General features: G+C 44.2%; 1 protein-coding gene across 3 annotated transcripts in view; it reads right to left on the reverse strand.

Moving 5' to 3' along the window:
- The window catches only part of GSTCD (glutathione S-transferase C-terminal domain containing), a 676,673-nt gene that overhangs the window by 73,463 nt on the left and 584,082 nt on the right, over positions 1-19,128 (reverse strand). For all 3 annotated transcript variants that reach the window (XM_069241297.1, XM_069241307.1, XM_069241317.1), the window contains 2 exons: positions 10,904-11,037; positions 10,300-10,330 (listed from right to left, as the gene is read on the reverse strand). In XM_069241297.1, the coding sequence (XP_069097398.1) occupies positions 10,300-10,330; positions 10,904-11,037 (165 nt within the window). The remainder of the gene's footprint in view (positions 1-10,299; positions 10,331-10,903; positions 11,038-19,128) is intronic.

Genomic DNA, 19,128 nt, shown 5'->3' on the forward strand with positions numbered 1-19,128 from the left:
TGCCGTTGGATTGAGGGTGTGGGTATCTCGACGCAAAGTTTTGTCATTTTGCGTTTTCGCTTGTTGCAAAAAGGTCTATGTTTGGTGTTCCCCACATTTGAAAGTAATGTTGAATTACTTGTGGGTGAATCTCCAATTCATGTATTTGTTGCTGTGTCCTGCTTAAGAGGTCTGCTAACTGGTTGTGTATCTCTGGGATGTACCCCACTAGCAGGTGAATGTGATTGTGAATTCTCCATTTCCAAATTGTTTGGGATTTTGGGAAATTGGGATGAGTGCGTCCCCACCTGTTTTTGAAGATAATACATTGTTGTCATGTTGTCTGTCCTTAATAACATTGTTTTGTGGTTGAAATGCTTTTATGGCTAAGAACACTGCCACCACTTTTAAGTGGTTTATGTGATAAGTCTGCTGGATTGAATACCGTTCTCCCTGTATTGTAAGATTGCTGAAATGGGCTCCCCAACCTGTCATTGATGCATCCGTGGTATTTATGGTCTGTGGCACAGGGTCCTGAAATGGCCACCCTTTTGATAAGTTGGTGTGATTCCACCATTGCAGAGATTTGTAAGTTTGGCGGTCTAACAACAACAGATCCTGAAACTGACTATGTGCCTGAGACCATTGTCACGAGAGACACTGTTGTAGTGGTCTCATGTTTAGACGTGCATTGGGCACTATTGCTATGCATGATGCCATCATTCCTAATAGCTTCATGACAAATCTTACTGTGTAGGTTTGATTGACTTGTATTGGGATATGAGATTGTGAAATGCTTGGATTCGTTGTGATTTTGGGTACGCTAATGTTGACTGAGTGTTCAGAGCTGCTCCTAGATATGGTTGAATTTGTGCTGGATGAAGGTGAAATTTCTGGTAATTGATTGTGAATCCTAACCTCTGTAGGGTATCTATTGTGTACTGTGTATGCTGTTGACAGCTTTGAATGGTGCTGGCTTTTATTAGCCAGTCGTCCAGATATGGGAAGACATTTATGTGTTGTCTTCTGAGGTTTACTCAAACTACTGCTAGACATTTTGTGAATACCCTTGGTGCTGTTGTTACTCCAAAGGGTAGTACTTTGAATTGGTAGTGCTTGCCTGCTATTACAAATCTTAAGTACTTGTGGTGTGCTACATGTATAGGAATGTGGAAGTAAGCATCCTTTAAATCTAATGCTGTCATGTAGTCTTGTTTTTGTAACAAGGGAATGATATCCTGTAGAGTAACCATGTGGAAATGTTCTGACAGGATATACTGATTTAGAGGTCTGAGATCGAGAATTGGCCTGAGGGTGCTATCCTTTTTTGGTATGAGGAAGTATAAAGAATATATCCCTCTACCTTGTTGACTGATGGGAACCATCTCTACTGCACCTTTGAGTACAAGAGATTCTACCTCTTGTTTCAACAGAGCAATGTGTTCGAGAGAAAGCCGGTGTGATCGGGGTGGAATGTTTGGTGGAGTGGAGAAGAGTTCTAGGCAATAACTATTGCGGATAATTGACAGTACGCATTGATCTGTTGTAATTTGTTGCCAGCGAAGATGGAAATATTGCAGTCTTCCTCTCACAGGAGATGTATGCTGTTTGGGAACGCAGGGGAAGTCACTGCTTCGATGAGGTAGGAGCACCTCATGCATCAGATTTACCTCTGGATCTAAAATTGTGTGCTCTACAAGAGCCCCTGAAAGACCCCCTGTAGGAAGTTGGCTCTGTATATACTATTTCAAAGTAAGAAATAGTGTGCACAGAGTCCAAGGGTTCCCCCTTAGAGGTAAGATAGTGGCACAATTAGATAATTCTAAGGCTCTATTTTGTGGTAGTGTGGTCGAGCAGTAGGCTTCTCAGAGGGTAGTGTTAAGCATTTGTTGTACACACACAGGCAATAAGTGAGGAACACACACTCAAAGACTTGCTCCAGGCCAATAGGTTTTTATATTGAAAAATATATTTTCTTAGTTTATTTTAAGAACCACAGGTTCAAGATTTACATTAAACACTTTAATGCAAGGTACTTCACTTAGATACTTTAGGAACTTTTAATAAAAGCAATATCATATACAGTCTTTGTAAAAATGTCAATAAGCTATTTTCAAAGTGGATAGTGCAAAAATCAACAGTTCTTGGGGGAAGTAAGTAAAGGTTAGATTAGGAGGTAAGTAAAACATTTACAAGTCTCAGTTCTGGGGCATAGGCAGCCCACCGTTGGGGGTTCAAGGCAACCCCAAAGTTACCACACCAGCAGCTCAGGGCCAGTCAGGTGCAGAGGTCAAAGAGGTGCCCAAAACACATAGGCTCCTACGGAGAACAGGGATGCTCCGGTTCTAGTCTGCCAGCTGATAAGTACCTGTGTCCTCGGGGCCAGACCAGGGGTCAAAGCAGTTGTCGTCTTCCTCCTTCTCTGCAGGCTTGTTGGTCAGCAGTCCTTCTTGTTTCTTCAGGTTGCAGGAATCCGATTTCCTGGGATCTGGGGAGCCCCTAAATACTGAATTTAGGGGTGTGTTTAGGTCTGGGAGGGCAGTAGCCAATGGCTACTGTCCTTGAGGGTGGCTACACCCTCTTTGTGCCTCCTCCCTGTGGGGAGGGGGACGCAGTCCTAATACTATTGGGGGAATCCTCCAAACTCAAGATGGAGGATTTCTAAAGGTAGGGGTCACCTCAGCTCAGGACACCTTAGGGGCTGTCCTGACTGGTGGGTGACTCCTCCTTGTTTTTCTCATTATCTCCTCCAGCCTTGCCGCCAAAAGTGGGGGCAGTGGCCGGAGGGGTGGGCATCTCCACTAGCTGGGATGCCCTGGGGTGCTGTAACAAAAGGGGTGAGCCTTTGGGGCTCACCGCCAGCTGTTACAGTTCCTGCAGGGGGAGGTGAGAAGCACCACATACTCTTATGGCTACCTTGCGCTTACAATGTCTAAGGTTTTGCTTAGACACTGTAGGGGCATTGTGCTCATGCACATATGCACATATGCCCTTACCTGTGGTATAGTGCACCCTGCCTTAAGGCTGTAAGGCCTGCTAGAGGGGTGACTTACCTATGCCACAGGCAGTGCGAGGTTGGCCTGGCACTCTGAGTCGACTTAGTCTTTTTCTCCCCACTAGCACACACAAGCTGTGAGGCAGTGTGCATGTGATGAGTGAGGGGTCCCCAGGGTGGCATAAGACATGCTGCAGCCCTTAGAGACCTTCCCTGGCAACAGGGCCCTTGGTACCAGGGGTACCATTTACAAGGGACTTATTTGTGTGCCAGAGCTGTGCCTATTGTGGGAACAAAGGTGCAGTTTAGGGAAAGAACACTGGTGCTGGGGCCTGGTTAGCAGGGTCCCAACACACTTTCAATCATAACTGGCATCAACAAAAGGCAAAAAGTCAGGTGGTAACCATGCCAAGGAAGGCATTTCCTTACACACAGGCCTTGCAATGGCAGGCCTGAGACAAGGTTAAGGGGCTACTTAAGTGGGTGACACAATCAGTGCTGCAGGCCCACTAGTAGCATTTAATCTACAGGCCCTGGGCACATATAGTGCACTCTACTAGGGACATATAAGTAAATTAAATAGTCCAATTGGGTATGATCCACTGTTACCATGTTAAAAGGGAGAGAGCATATGCACTTAAGCACTGGTTAGCAGTGGTAAAGTGCGCAGAGTCTCAAAACCAGCAAAAACAGTGTCCAAAAAGTGGAGGGAGGCAGGCAAAAAGTTAGGGGTGACCACCCTAAGGCTGTCAGGTCTAACAATATTGTTGTCCCTGTTTTTGCTGGGAAGTAGAGGCCTCTGAAAGTTGTGGTTTAAAACCTCCTCTAAACTGAGGTTTGCAAAATGAGCCCCGAAATGGTGTTGTATAAAGGGCTCCCATGGCTTTTGCTGTTTCTGAGTCCTTTTTTAATTTTTCAATGGTTGTGTCCACTTACAGTGCAAATAGCTTCTGCTTATTAAAAGGCATGTTAAGGACCACTTGTTGTATTTCAGGCTTAAAGCATGCCTTTTAATTGTAATGCTAGTGTTTATGCCTCTGTGTCAGCTGCATCTAATGCTGACCTGATTTGGTTATTGGCAATGGCTTTCCCCTCTTCCACTACCTGCTGTGCCCTTTTCTGGTGTTCCTTTGGGTGGTATTGCAGGAACTCCTGCATCTCATCCCAATGTGCCCTGTTGTATCTATCTAAAAGGGTTTGTGAATTAGCAATACACCAGTGATTCGCAGCCTCGGTTGCCACCCTTTTGCCTGCTGCGTCAAACTTGCGGCCTTCTTTATCAGGGGGAGTAGCATCCCCTGTGGACTGGCTGTTAGCGCATTTCCTGGTTGCACTGAGTACAATGGAGTCCAGTGGTAACTGTTGGGAAATGAAAACTGGATCTTTTGGTGCTACTTTATATTTCTTGTCTATTCTAGATGTTAACACCCTGGCTTTGACTGGCTCTTCAAAAATTTCATCTGCATGTTTGAGCATACCAGGCAGCCTTGGCAAACATTGGTATTGTTTGTGCGTTGAAGAAAGAGTGTTAAAAAGAAAATCCTCTTCCAATGGCTCAGAGGGCATCTGCACACTATGATATGCTGCTGCCCTGGAAATTACCTGGTTATATGCTGTGGTATCCTCGGGTAGAGATGGTCTTGTGGGATACAACTCAGGATCATTAGGTGGGATTGGATCAGAGTCATACATGTTCCACTGATCCACGTTATAAATACTATCACCCATTTAGTCCCCATGTGAAGAAGCATGAGATTGTGTGGGTGAAGTTGGTGGTGGTGGAGTAGGAGGTGCTGGAGAAGAGGAAAGATAAGGCAAATGTGGAAGAGAAAGCTGAATAGTCTATGGCTTTTACTTATGTTCAAATATTTCTGTTGGTGAAGGTCCAGCATCCAAACTCTCCTGTAATGATAATTTCCTCTTTGTCAATGGAGAAGGATAGGCAATAATCTTTCCAGTCTCTTTCTGGATTTGAATCCTCCTTTGTTTCTGGTCCATGACCTCAAGAATCTCCCTCTTGTTCCAAGGATGAAGCATGTTTTTGCCTTTTAGAGAATGTTCCGAAAGTTTGGTAGCAGTATGCTTTGTACTGGCCGAAAAAACAGTTTGAGTAGATGGAAAATGTTTTTTCGGCTCTGAAGATGGACTTCGATGTCTCAACTCCGACGAGGGGCGTGGATGTTTAGGTTCCGATGTACTTAGAACCCTCCATCTTTCGACTCGACGTCGAAACAGGCGTGGCAGTCTGTTTCTGCGGGTGAGTTTTGGCCTTCTTCAGTGCCGAACCCGAGGGTCGGTTGACGAGTTCATGTTTTCGCGTGGAACCATGGCTTACAAGCAGTGGTGTCCCCAAGGCCTTGTACGGTCTTTTAGTTTGATGGGTAGGGGCTAGTGTACTCATGTACTGCACCACAGGGAATGCCTGGCTGTTCTCTGAATCTCGGGCAGAGTCCGAATCTCGAATGGAGACTGCCATCTGAGCCTGTTCTGCACCAAGGATGTCGGGCGTGGGCTCTGTGGATTTCGATGCCATCTCCAACCACCTTGCTCTCTGATCTCGTAATGTCTTCTTTGATCTAAAAGACCGACACGCCTCGCAGTTTTCTTCTCTGTGGTCTGGAAAAAGGCAGAGGTTACACACTGAATGCTGGTCGGTGTAGGGGAACTTGGCGTGGCACCAAGGACAGAATCGGAATGGAGTCCGATCCATGAGCCTGTGATGCAGAAGTCCCAAAATGGCTTGAGAAGGGCGCGGATGCCCGAGAGGGCGTTTAATCGATCGCGATACTATAATCGGATCGAGTGTAGTGGGAAACCACGATCAAAACTTTACCGCTGGTAAGATAAAAGACAGAGAAGTTCAGATAGTACGAACCAAAAGTACCGGAGCGAGAGGGAAGACGTCCGAACCAGACGGCGGAAAGAAAACAATCTAACAAAGGAGTTGATGCCCATGCGCACTATCACCGAGAGGAGGAGTCACTCGATCCTGTGACTCGAAAAAAAGCTTCTTCGAACAAAAACTACTTCTAACACTCCAAGCCCAACAGTAGATGGCGATATATGCACATCATGTGTGTATATACAGCTACACAAGCCATCAAACACATATATATAGGAAACAATAATATCAGCACTATTGAACATTACCTCTTTTTTTCTTTTTGTCAAATAAGTGAATTTAATTCAGCTCTCCTGTCTTACACACGGACACCATACACACATCAAACTTTGTCTATCTGGGATAACTCTTCTGCGTCTTCAGACTCATAAAAAGATGCATTGGCAATCATGCGGACTGTATATCTAATACAAGAAAAAAAGGCTCTGCTATGGGAAAGACTGAATGGTGTAGACAGAAACTGCACTTTATCCTAATAACAGGTACTGTGCTTGCACTTGTCATCTCTCACTGTATTGCAGCGTGATCTCCCCCCAGTGGTCCACAAGCTCAGACTGAGGCTACAAAAATAGGTAATGGTAACTATTCACGATTACACAATCTGGCCAAGTGCAGAAACTGTGACTAGGCCACGAGTCTTCTATAGCTAATGTTAGCACCTGTGGTGAGCCAAGCATTGGCAAAGCCAACAGGTCTGTTTTGCATCCTGATTTACAAGCCAGGCCCTTTGGCTTTGCCAATGTTTGCCAGTAACAGGGAGCCACTAGGCGCACTGCACCAGACTGCGATCATGGCAGCGTCAGTGGAACTGATAAGATGCAGTGGCCTGACGGCACTGGCAAGGAGCTGCCTCACGATGGGAGAGGAGTGGCTGTGCACACTCCCTTTTTGAGTAAGGTCCCAGCAGCAGGGGAGAGGAGCTGCCACGCAGCCTTGTTAGTGACAGATTCATGTTTGAGCGCTGACAAAACAAAATAAAAAACTCAAAGATGCAGTGAGAAAAATGACAATGTCTTTAACCTATGTGTTTTGGTTTGGAGTGTAGTGGATGTATGCCAGGTGCCACATCAGTTTCCCCAGGCCTGTCGGTGCAGGAGAGAGGACACAACAAGGCTGCCATCTTGGGAGTGTTTTTGTCTCATTCTTACAGACTAGGTGTGATACCCTGGAGATGCAACACTTTCTGGGGTGTTTACCTAACTTTTATAGCACCATACAATCCACAAAGAGGCATCGTTGTGGCATTTAACCCAGAGAATGAATGGGAGAGGGGGTCAAAAGAGTTAGGAGCACAGAAAAAGGGGCAGCCATATATTACTGTGTGTTAAACTTTTATAGGAATTATTCCTCTGCATTGGCAAAACCAGCATAACTTTTAAAAACATTGACTGTATACAAAGAGAATAACAGAAAAGGCAGCTTAACTTGCAAATGAATTATAGCAATTTTGTTGAGAATGGCACCTGCTTTGCAGCGCTATGAAATGGCAGAACTTGTATTACCAAGTGCTATATTTAAAAAAACGAGTCATTCCCAGACTGCCCCAACACGCACCAAAGAACCCTAGGTGAAAGGATGTGGTGTAAGGTCCAGAGCTGCCGACTTTAGAGCTGGGGAACACGGTTTGAGTCTCATCGCCGGCTCAACATCCTTGGATTCTGGGCAAATCACTTAACCTCCACTTGTTAACAAAAATGAATGTGTCCTCGTGTAATGTAACTGGTGCTCATGTAAAGCACTGTAATAGCTTTGTATTGAGTTTGCGCTAACTGAACTCTATTTGAAGAACCCAATTTACATCCAAAGACTAGATGTTTTTTGCTGTCAAGCTTGAGGCAGTGAAGTGCTTGGGTCTGGAGTCACGACTCCTTTACCACCATTTTGGAGACAACATCTTCTGCCATCTTTTTGCCTAGAACTAAACTATATGCTTGGCTGGTGACCCTCCGGAGGTTATCAAGAGCACATGCTATTGCCTAGTGTTAAGCTCTACCCAAGTCAGTTGGTTAATGCACCCACTGCAGAGGTCTTGAAAGAACGAGAATGTCACAAGTTACAATCCTGACAGCTTCATCACCTCTTCATCTCTGTAAGGTTGATGCAATTGAATTATAGCGATTTTGTTAAGAAAGGCACCTGCTTTGCAGTGCTATGAAATGGCAGAACCTGTATTACTAAGTGCTATACAAAAAAATACAAGTTATTCCCAGACCGCCCCAACACACACCACACAAAGAACCCTGGGGGAGAGGATGTGGCGTAAGGTCCAGAGCTGCCGACTTTGGAGCTGGGGAACATGGTTCGAGTGTCGGCGCTGGCTCAACATCCTGTGATTCTGGGCAAATCCTTAATCTCTCCTTGCTACCAAAAATGAATGTGTTCTTTTGTAATGTAACCGGTTGTCATGTAAAGCGATGTAATACCTTCGTATCGAGTATGCGCTATATAAAACTGCACAACAAATAAATAAATAAAGCGCTTCAATACCTTTGTGTCGAGTTTGCGCTACATAAAACTGTGAAAAAATAAAAAATAAAAAAGACCCCGCAGACATCACAAAGAAACAGCAAGAAGGCGGACCCCAAGGAAGATGAAGAAACAACATATCGCCATGAGCGAATCAGCGATGCAAAAGAAAAAATAGTGCTCTGACACAAAGCTGTCTGCCCAATCGTGCAATAATCCATGTAACAGGGTCAGTATCCAAGGAGCTATCAAACCAGCCTCAAGGCGGGACAAACGTAAAGCATTTACCAACGACATCAAGGGATTTTTGAAAGGCAGGCCCAGGGACGAATGAAAGTGATGGGTGTTAGATGGGCATAGTTAAAGCCCACAGAATAGATTGCAATAGGTCGAAAAGCAGCACTTGTGTGATAAAAACGAATCATGTGCATTAGAATGCACCCCTGATGCACTTTTGAACACCCCAAACAGAGCCCAATGTATGACCCACTCTACCCCAATTTTCGACATTCGGTCATATTGCCTTTGTCCTTAAATCTGTCACTGATAAATCAGGTACCACTGTGCAGGAAGGAGTGGGATGTGCACACTACAATAGGGAGTTTTAATTAATATAATCGAAAATGTACCAATATTGTGCAACTTATCTTTGTTCTTGATATGTATTGGGGATCCAGTTTTTGGAAATAGAAGGTGTGTTCAGCCTTGCAGGACATTCTGTACCACAAAATGTTGGTGCCTGTAAGAAAGGGCAGCATCTATCACTTCCCTGGGTCATGGTGAAGATTGTGCACTGTCTTGCCAGTTCTCCAGTAGATCCTTATCTTCCTGGAGATGTGGCCTCCAGATCAGGACAGTTATTCAAGTGGTGATTCACCAATGCTCCATGCAGCATAACATAAGCTCCGTTTTTTCATGGAAGTTCAGCTTAACTGCTCCACCTACACATCGAAGTCTTGGGATTTGATGACCTGAGACCACTTTGCTGCCTTTTGGCCTTCAATGCCCTATTCACCTTACTGTGCTGCTTCACAGGTCTTTGCTGTCCAAAAACTTTTAATAACCACTTTGCTGCTTTACATAGTAACTACCATCCCACCGCTGTCCCATTTCTCTTTCAACCATTCTATGTTGCCCTATTTTCACTGGGTCGTCAGCCTTGCTGCAGATTCTAGGATGGGACTATCTTTCAGCAGCTGCCTAATGGGAGCGTGCTGTGGGTGGAACGGCTTAGATCACGACAGACTCTTAAATTGCGGAAAGGTCATTTTAATGAGATAGGCGTGTGCTTTACAACACAACCGTAGCACTAATACGAATGTAAATCAGCTTAAACTCCTCGCTCCCCTAAGTGGCTCACCCCCCTCGGCTGCAGGCCGCCCTTCACTGCGCATCCAGTGGTCCGGTCCTTCCTGCTGCCTGTGCAAGATACCGGACTATCAGTTCTAGAAGACTTCATTATCTGGCCACTCGTTGGTCTTGTACCAATCAATGGGGGTGCCTAAAATGCCCAAACTCTTAATTGCGTGCGTCCCAAACCTTATCACAGGCGCCAATGCTTCAACGACACTTAGCGTGGACCCTAAAAGCGCGGGGGCCAGGGAAGACTCCATCTTGGCTGCAGCCGAGCCTGACAAAGATGGATGACGGGGAGTGTGGCAAGATCCGACAGACTCACACTTCACTGGTTTGACATGGGAACGCTTTTTTTTTTTTTTGTAAATGCACGTATTTCCTATACCCCTTTACAATGGAAACTTTATCCACAGGTATTTTAAAAAGAAAACACGTATCACAGAAAGGAATGTGCGATGGCGTGAAACACCAAAACACGCTACTTTGCTTCACTTTCATGGCTCTAATTAGAAGAGAGACGCAGATTGTTCCCACATAAACAACAGGAACAAAACGAAAAGGGCCTGGAAGTGCGTGAGCCACAAGGGCTCAGACAACATACCTTGTAGGATAACACTTCCTTGAAGCGATGACTGAAAGAGAGAAGGAAACACATTCTGTCAGCAAGAGAAACAACACAGGTAGATAACAGAATCAGTCTTACAGTTTCAGTGCGATGAGCAAAACATATTTTTATAGTGCCGCGGTCTGCTCCAGCATGGGGAGGCAGAAACTAGGGTGGTCTCAGTCTATCCCTACCACAGGAGCATACCATGTTTAATCTCCGATTTATTTTAGTGGCCCGCCACTAATTCAGACCAGGAGGCCGTGGTGAAAGACTGCTACATAATGTGGCCAGCTCCAGTTCACCTCTATTTCAGCATTCCTTTCTGGGTTTAACGCCTCCCCCACCACGCCTGGTGTGAAAATACCTGTGCAGTGTGTTGCTGCAAGACTTAAGATGCTTTTTGTGACTTGCCATTTTACCGCTTCCCACGATATTGAGCTAGTCTTGGCAAAAGGTATAAAAAAATAAATAGGGCAACGCATCCCTCAAGCTCTCCCAGGGAGAACAACTGTTCGCCTCCTCTTTCTACAAAAAAGGTAGAACAAGAGCTTCCTTTGCTTTTTTATATGCCTAGGAACAGCGCACAGCGAGGACTTACCTCCTAGGGAACGTAGCTTTGACTGTGTTCTGGATAAAACCGTAGCAGCATGGGCAGACGACAAAGGCAGCCCTGGCGGTGATGCAGTGCTCGATCACCATATCTGTGGCTACGCCGCACGCGTGCAAGGCCACCTGGGAAAAACAAAAAGACGGTCGCTGGTATTAGAATCTTCAACCTCCACATAACCTTGTCTTCTGTTGCATCGTTGCACTACCTAGCGCCTCATTCCGTGACGCATCACTGTACGGGGTGCACAGAAAGCAATGGGGGAGTTCTTGCTTGGAGAGTGATGTACTTGTAGGAAACCTGTCTCAGAAGGCTTCTGATGTTGGGCCTAAGAGAGGTGCTCTAATTTTGTCCTGCAAGGCAGCTCTGAACAGTGTACTAGCAGAGGAAGTGAGGGCCAGACTTATCAGAGCTTGTGGTGACCAACGCTGGGAGCTAGTTTTAGCAGACTCTATCAACCAAAGCTCAAGACACCATGCCAACCAAAGGGCCATACAGAGGATATAAGGAAAGGGCGAAAGGCCTAGCTAAAACAAGGGTCTCAGGGCTATGGCGCGCAGCTGGGTACATTTACAAATACATGAGATGACTGAAAAGTTAATGCCCAGTGCAATTTTCACTCTTAGAACAATGTACCATGCAAGTTGGAAATTTGTCCATGTGCTACTTTATGGGGTAAACTTAACATTTACATTGTATGTTTACACGCCCAGTTACACAAAATGTCTGAAAAATAAATGCAATAAGATGCAACTTCAGTTTAACAGGTAGTCTGATTTTATGAACTGGTTTGTGAAGAAGCTGAAGAAATGCAGTTTTGCAAAGGAATTTCTGCATGTACTGCAGAAGTTGTTAGGTCTAGGATCTCAAATCAAAATGGAACTCTGAAACGTGCGGTAAGTACAATATTACAAGATTTTATTCACCTAACGTTTTGGACTTCCAAACTACTTCTTAATCCTACAGCTGATAACTAGTTGTAAAGAGCAAGCAAGAACAGTAAATACATATTTTGCAATCCATTTCTTTTAAACGTTCAAGCCTCAGGATACTAGTGGCTATGGTTATGATTCCCTTATTTATGAAAATAAGAAAATAATTAATTGCACTAAATTACCAGCCTTCTGGAGGGTATTTTCTTTTGGGCTCTCATCAGTAGGCTGAAAGCAAGGCGTCGGCATAGAAATAATCCAGCATTAACAGCAAAATTGCCAAAAATCTGTCTTCTATCCCACTGACTCTGCAGCATGCAGACTGCTCCAGAGTTTCGTGGTCGGGTTTCGTTCCGTGTAGAATCATAAGTCTAAGAACTATTTGCCAATGAGTTGGAACACAGTGGTCCTACCTTTGGGAGCGATGTGCTGCCCACTTGCAGAATTCATTCAGAGATTAAGGGCCAGATGTACCAAAGGATTTTACCCATTCTGTGTCTATGGGAAAAAGCTTTCGTACATATGGCCCTAAATGAGAAGTGATCGATCTTAGCTTGGAAGAGGCACGTTTTAATGGCACACCTGTCTGGTGCGCAAAGGAGCAGTGGTGATAGTTCTCACTGAAATGCTCATCGGTGCCTTCTCACCAGGCATTTCTGCCTTCTTCTCCTTTCCCAGGGACACAATGGTTCACTCTCTCTTGAAAATGTTCTTCAGGGTACCTTGCCATTTCCGCTCCCTCCATATTCACCACACTGCACTCAATTACTCACCCTCTCTTCACATGAAGCCCAAGAAATTCTAGAACGAATCACAGAGCAGTCTGTGCATCCAAAGCTACATTTATGGCCTCATCGAGCCAACATCACAACATTTACATCCACTTAAACTGTATCTCGGAACCAGATTCCAAAACTATGACAATGCCAGTGTTCTGTTTACCACATTATCTAGAAGTTGATCCCAAAAGAGTTCTCAAGACATTCTCCAGGATTTAAGATTGGATGAATGCCAACCGTCTAAGTTTGAAAGGCTCCAAAGTGGAAATTCTTATAATTTGTACCAGCTAGTGGCATGAGAATCAAAGTAGGGAGAACTGCTCTTTCCATGCACGAAATAACAATTAAAGTTAAAGACAAGGCCAAGGAGCTTGGAGTGAGGTCTGATAAGACTGTCTATGTACTGGCAGTTGAATGCGGTCATAATGTCCTCAAATTATCATTTGATGCTTCCTATAGAAACTTTACAAATTACTAGGAGACAAAACCTATTATTATTAGGGCTCTTATAAATGTTAAAGTAAACGATGGCAATGCGCCTTTGGAAGGAATTATAAAAGAGAATATTAATACATTGATTCCAATTTGCCAGAATCCATTTAGTCTACACCTTTACAAAGAAAACTAAATTGTCTCCCTCTCAGATCCCGTATACAACTCAAAACTATACCTCTCATTCATAAAGCACGGTTTGTCGATGCACACAGCTACATGAAGAAACCTTTTAACTGATCCCCATCCTACACATGCTCTTCAAATGGCATTTAAACATCTACTATACCCCTCAAATTATGCACAAAGAAAAGCAGTAGGGAGGTCTTCTGACGTAGCTCAAAGTGCTGAATGGAACACTTAGTCCGCAGCACTGAAAGATTCAAAGGAACTTCCATCATTTAAAAAACTCATCTATTTCAGTGAATATGCAGCTCTGCCAGCATTTTGACACCCCTACTTTATGTCTGGCATTTTATAAAACAAAATGTTTGACTGAATGAAATTGATTGCTTGATAATAGGCTCCATGAGACACGCACTCATTAGACAGCACCTTTCCAATTACACATCTAATTCACTTTTCTCAAATTGAATATGCTCGACAGGTCCCGGGTCACCCTGACCACAACATGGCATTAAAGCCAAATAAATGAGTAAGTGCATTCCCTCAGATCACACCAAGATACATCTTAGTACATTAATATAAAATTCGGCTAAGTATACCCATACCAAAGTGGACACAACATCACATCATAACTATTTACCTGGTTAGTGATACTGTCTAGAAAACAATCCACAAATGTCGGTTTATGGAGCAGCAACCACCCAGCTCAGTGTACAACTTCAAAGTCCTTCAGAAAAGCCCTCCAACTGACATAACATACTGAAAAGATCTTTAGCACCATCAAACTCATTTTCTTTTCACAATAACGAAAACAAAATGACCAAACTAGACAGTTGATAAAATTAACCTTACAGGCAGTGAAGCCCAAGTATAGCATACCTAACAGTCATCCTTCAGCACCAATTATTATTGTCTATCATTCTCAACAAGCACTGGTAAATCCAACAGGTCCGACAGACGTTTTGAATGGCATGCTGACTTTGGCCAGTGGTAATAATGCAGACAGACATTTCACCGCCTGCACTGAAGCACTTAATTGAAAACTGCTGCAGCAGTAAGTGGCAAAATGCCTGTGGGCACAGCGGGGAGGACAACGGGGCATGGGTAAAGGGGTTACCCCAGTATAAACAAAGAAAAAATGGTAATCACCGTGGTGCAAATACCGGCATCTAGATTGTGTCGGTGTTTGCTCCGCGTTGAAATGTCCGAAAATCGTTTTGAGTCCTGCCTGCAATATTGACAAACCCTTCTACAGTGAAAAACCAAGTAAAAATAAATTACACTCTGCATATGATGCACCTATGAGAGAAAATGTAGGGGCCTATTCAAAAAGGTAAATACTTATGTGGATATTTACCCACGCATATATTTAAGACTACACCTGAGCACAGATGAACATGTTTTTACCCGCTCAAATCAGGGGTGAAGCCTTCTACAACAGGATTTATAATTTTAAAGTTATTAGTAACTTTGCAGAAGTAGGTGGCGATCGCAACCGCCATGGCGGAGATCTCCCTATGGTAAAGGATAGGAAAACATAATAAACTTTATTATTCTTAAAAAATATAAAAAAATATTGTAATGTAAAATATAAGTGTAAATCAATCCAAAATATTTATTTGCAACCTGGAACTAATAAAATAAAATGTTACAGCACAGTAACTCAAATTAAATATTATTAAATAATTGATTGGAACATATTAATTTAGTTGATAAATATTTTTAAACAATAACTTTAAAAATCTAACCCTCAATAACATTATTTCTTGGGCCATAAATGTTGGTAAAATTTTGTGTTTATTAACTTTTAAAATAATAAAAAAATATAAGTACTAATTATATATATTTAAATTAAAGTTGTGTAAATGTTGAAACAATTTAATTATTTAACATTAGTTCCAATCTTTAGTGTTATTTTATTTCCTTGCCTTCATTGTTTTCTATGAGAATGTGTTAGTGAGTGGCCTTGAGTAGTGCTTGACCTACTCCAAGGCTGGGTTGGAGCACATTTACACCTCTTTTGACAGCTGTAGGGCTGCAATAACTTTAGTGGTGTAGCCTGTGAATAGCAAAGGTCTTACTCTTCTCTTTTGTGGGTATATGTTTGTATTAGCTTGCCCCTTCATAGATACCTCCCGATTATTGTATGTATGTATGTATTCCCTATTTTACAAATGTTCCCTCTTGCCTTTCCCACATTTAATACTAGAACTTATACCAAGGTGTGCACAAATCTCTGCAAGGGAAAGATAGTAAAGGCAACGGTATCCATGCATAGATTTGTGAACAGCATTTTGTACTACGTGAGTACTTTAAGTACTATAAAATGCAGTTTGTGAATAGGTCATATAATTTATGGTGATTCAATATATTCTTTCAGATGTAAAATTGTCTTTTACCTAATATAATGCAACCATCCAACTCCAGGGAGGGGGATGATACATCAAGCAGCCAATTGTATTAGGTGAGTGAGAAATACTCATCCTCTGTGAGGGGACACACTCCATTCTATGTCTTATTTTGAAAGAATTAGTAAAAACATGTCTTCAGACACTTGCACTTTTAAGCTAGACCTAATGAAGACCCTCTCCTTCCTGGTCTAGGTAATGTTTCCAAACCTCCAGACAGCCATTGGCCTGCACAATAGTTTAAAAAAAACAGGGAATAGAAAGGTGTTTCAAGAACCACCTTGTCACAGGTAGCAAAGACCACTCCCAAAAGTATTTACGTTGCCACCACACTCAGCAATTCCACAAGAACTAACATACAAGGATAAAGTTCAGAAACTCAGTTCTGAAACTCAGTTATCAGACAGCCACTACAACCATTCATCAAGTACCTGGGAACAGCTCTATTTTTCACACAACACAACTTGACCTCTGGATCGTCACACTATCATCTGCCTTTTCTATAATTCAGTCTTGAAATGGGATTGGGCGCTTATAAAGCGGAGACAAGGCTGGGTCACAAATACAATCTGTTCAAGAATGAGCGTACTTTACACTGTCACTTCACTCTTTTTTTTTTCAAGAGGAACTAAACAAGAAAATTCAGTCAGTTGAAATGACATAAAAAAACTTTCCTATTTTCTATGGTTTTCACAAATGTGCTATAAAAAAAGAAGACATTTTCTGGCGGGCAATTAATTTTGCAGGAACAGACTGAATTTTCTAGTTTGGTTTCTCTTGGAAAAATTAGTGAAGTTAGCTGCCGAGTCACTCTCATTGTAGTACATTCTCGAAAAGTCAAGCATTAGGGTTCCAGGAGGCACCACATCTCTACAACATCCTGCATTCCTCTACTCCTTACCACTAAATTCTACAAGAATTGCAAGGTGAAGGCCCATGCTAATTATACCAATTTGTCATCTTTTGATGGACGATTTCGCTCCGTCATGAGATCTGCACTAACTCTTCGTAGCCAATGACTCTACTTCTGCCCTGTACAGTAACACTGAGACCTACTTCCCATACATCACACCACATTCAAAGATACAATTACTCACATTCCTCTGACTGCGAGCACTGCCTCCCTGCCTCTTTTCTCCAGCCCCCATGTAACATCTGAGACCAAGGATACCAAAGCCTCTGCCTCCCTATTCACCAATAAGTCCAGCCCAGCCCTACTGCACTCACTATGACTAACCTACCTCACCGAGAGGGCCTTTCAGTAATGCCAGATCTGCTATCGAACATTCTACCAACATCCACAATACTGTTACCTACTTTTCTCCTTACACCCTTGTTCTCACCAAAACATGGTCAGACACATAACCACATCCATATTAAAAATGCTTAAAAATGCTTTGAAAGGGTTACAATATACTTTTCAGACCCTGTGAAACCGGCCGTGGCTGAGGAATGGCCCTCACTTTTCAATCTAACATTAACTCTGATTAAATCAAAAGTCAACTGCACAAATCCTTCAAATATCAACTTGTTTAATGCATTACTAGAGGGGGTATGTCCAAGATGGCGCCCATGTGAGAGTGTTCTCCGGGAGCTTTGCTGCTTGAGTACCATATCGGGGGGTGCAGTGCCCCCTCGAGCCTCTCAATGCCAGGTATCATGCCCAGAAGAGACCCGAAGCATAGGAGGCCAGATACGAGACTGCTCTGACCGGAGTGGCCCCTTTGGAGACTGCAATCCAGGGGCTGCTCGGGCAGCTGTGTGGCCATGATGGCGACCACCGCGAGTCCTCGGCCCTGAAATCCACGACCAGCTGCACTCGGCCACCTGTGACCTTTTTCTACCCTCCTGGCCCTGCGGACTACTGCGCCCCCAGCTGCAGGACAAATGACCCCCTGCATCCTCCATCTGGGAGGTGGTATTGGGAGCCTGACCCTGACACAGGCCTGGGGCTGTTCTACCTGGCTGGGTGGAGTTCCCTCCCTAGGCCCTGCAGCCTCCACTACCTCCGGACGGCCAGAAGTGGGCCACTGAACGATTCTCATCTGCCTCTTCCCGCTGGTGAACAACTGAAGCCTAGGCCAGAAGGGGATGGGAAACCCTACAAATGGAGGAGACACCAACGTGGGCCTGTAGGCCAAGGGGTTCGTGGAGAGCCTGGTGTGGCCTAGAGCAAGTCCCTGACAGTTCACGCAGCCATCAGCACGCCCTACTTGCCACAGCGCCTGCCTTCCTTTGGCCTGCATGTCCCCCTGTGTCAATGCGCTTCCCCCACTTAGTCCCTTGTGAGTGATAGGAACATCCCTGGGAGCTGGACACTTTATGATCAACCTTGGATGCGGACGGAGGGGTGATAACCTGCGCTGAGGACTCTACCTTTTCGCCCCGCTGTGCCCTACAACTTGCAAAAGCCATCTTCCTCCTGTCTGACCGCAGGTGTTGTTGCTCGTGCCGCGACACCTGGGACTGACTCAGAGCTTGGTACTTCAGCTCTCCCCTACGTGGTTAGTCCCAGCAATAGTACTCTACCTTTCACTCTCACTCACAACCATCACCGACTCTCTGCACTAGTATATCCACACTTCACACACCCATAAAGCGGATGACAACAAATGGACAGCTCTTGTAGCAGGGGTCCCCAGTGCTCTTGAGACATGGCTTCTGGCCGTCCACTGACTGCACAGGACCCTGCTCCCTGGACTCTGGTGGGGGACGTGGGCCCAGGGAGGATCTGGTCACCAACATGATGCTGACAGACAACCCATTAACTTTGACATTCCTTTTCACTGCTGGACATGCAACTCGCTCACAGCACTGCCATGACCTCACATGTAAACAATAAAAAAGATGTCACCCTTAAAGACATATTCACCAAGCTGCAGTCAAAGAAACTGGATCAAAATGGAGACCCGCCCTTGAATGCACCTCTCATAGCAGAAACAAATGTGGGAAGCTTCCAAGGAAAAGATGCACCAGTTACGAGGGAATTCCTCGAAAATCTTTTTGGGACCCTCAGGGAGGACTCATGGCACTCAAATGGGATATAGCGGCAGATATGAGGGATATCAGGCAGGACTTTGGCGACCTGGGTCAACAATTGACTTTTTAGAGCAAACCAATGATTCCCGTGAGAAGGAGCTGGATGAGCACCGCCAGGAACTTATTGAGCTGAGAGATAAAAACATGGCACTCCGTTACCAACTAGAAGATCTCAAAAACAGATCCAGCTGCTCCTATATCCTCATAATAGGAGTTCCCTTGCAGGCAGCATCTGGAAAACTGGAGGACTATGTCACCTGCCTGTTTCTCCATGTGCCCCTGGAACTTGCTGACCAGGACATCATTCTTGACTGAACCCATACAGCAGGACGCCAAGCCGCTCTCCAGGACAACCACAATATATCCTCACTTGTCTTCATTATTACAGACAGAAGGAGGACATCATGTCCACGATGTGAGACAGAAATGCAATTGAATTT

Source organism: Pleurodeles waltl, chromosome 1_2, assembly GCF_031143425.1.
Source record: "Pleurodeles waltl isolate 20211129_DDA chromosome 1_2, aPleWal1.hap1.20221129, whole genome shotgun sequence".
Taxonomy (NCBI): Eukaryota; Metazoa; Chordata; class Amphibia; order Caudata; family Salamandridae; genus Pleurodeles; species Pleurodeles waltl.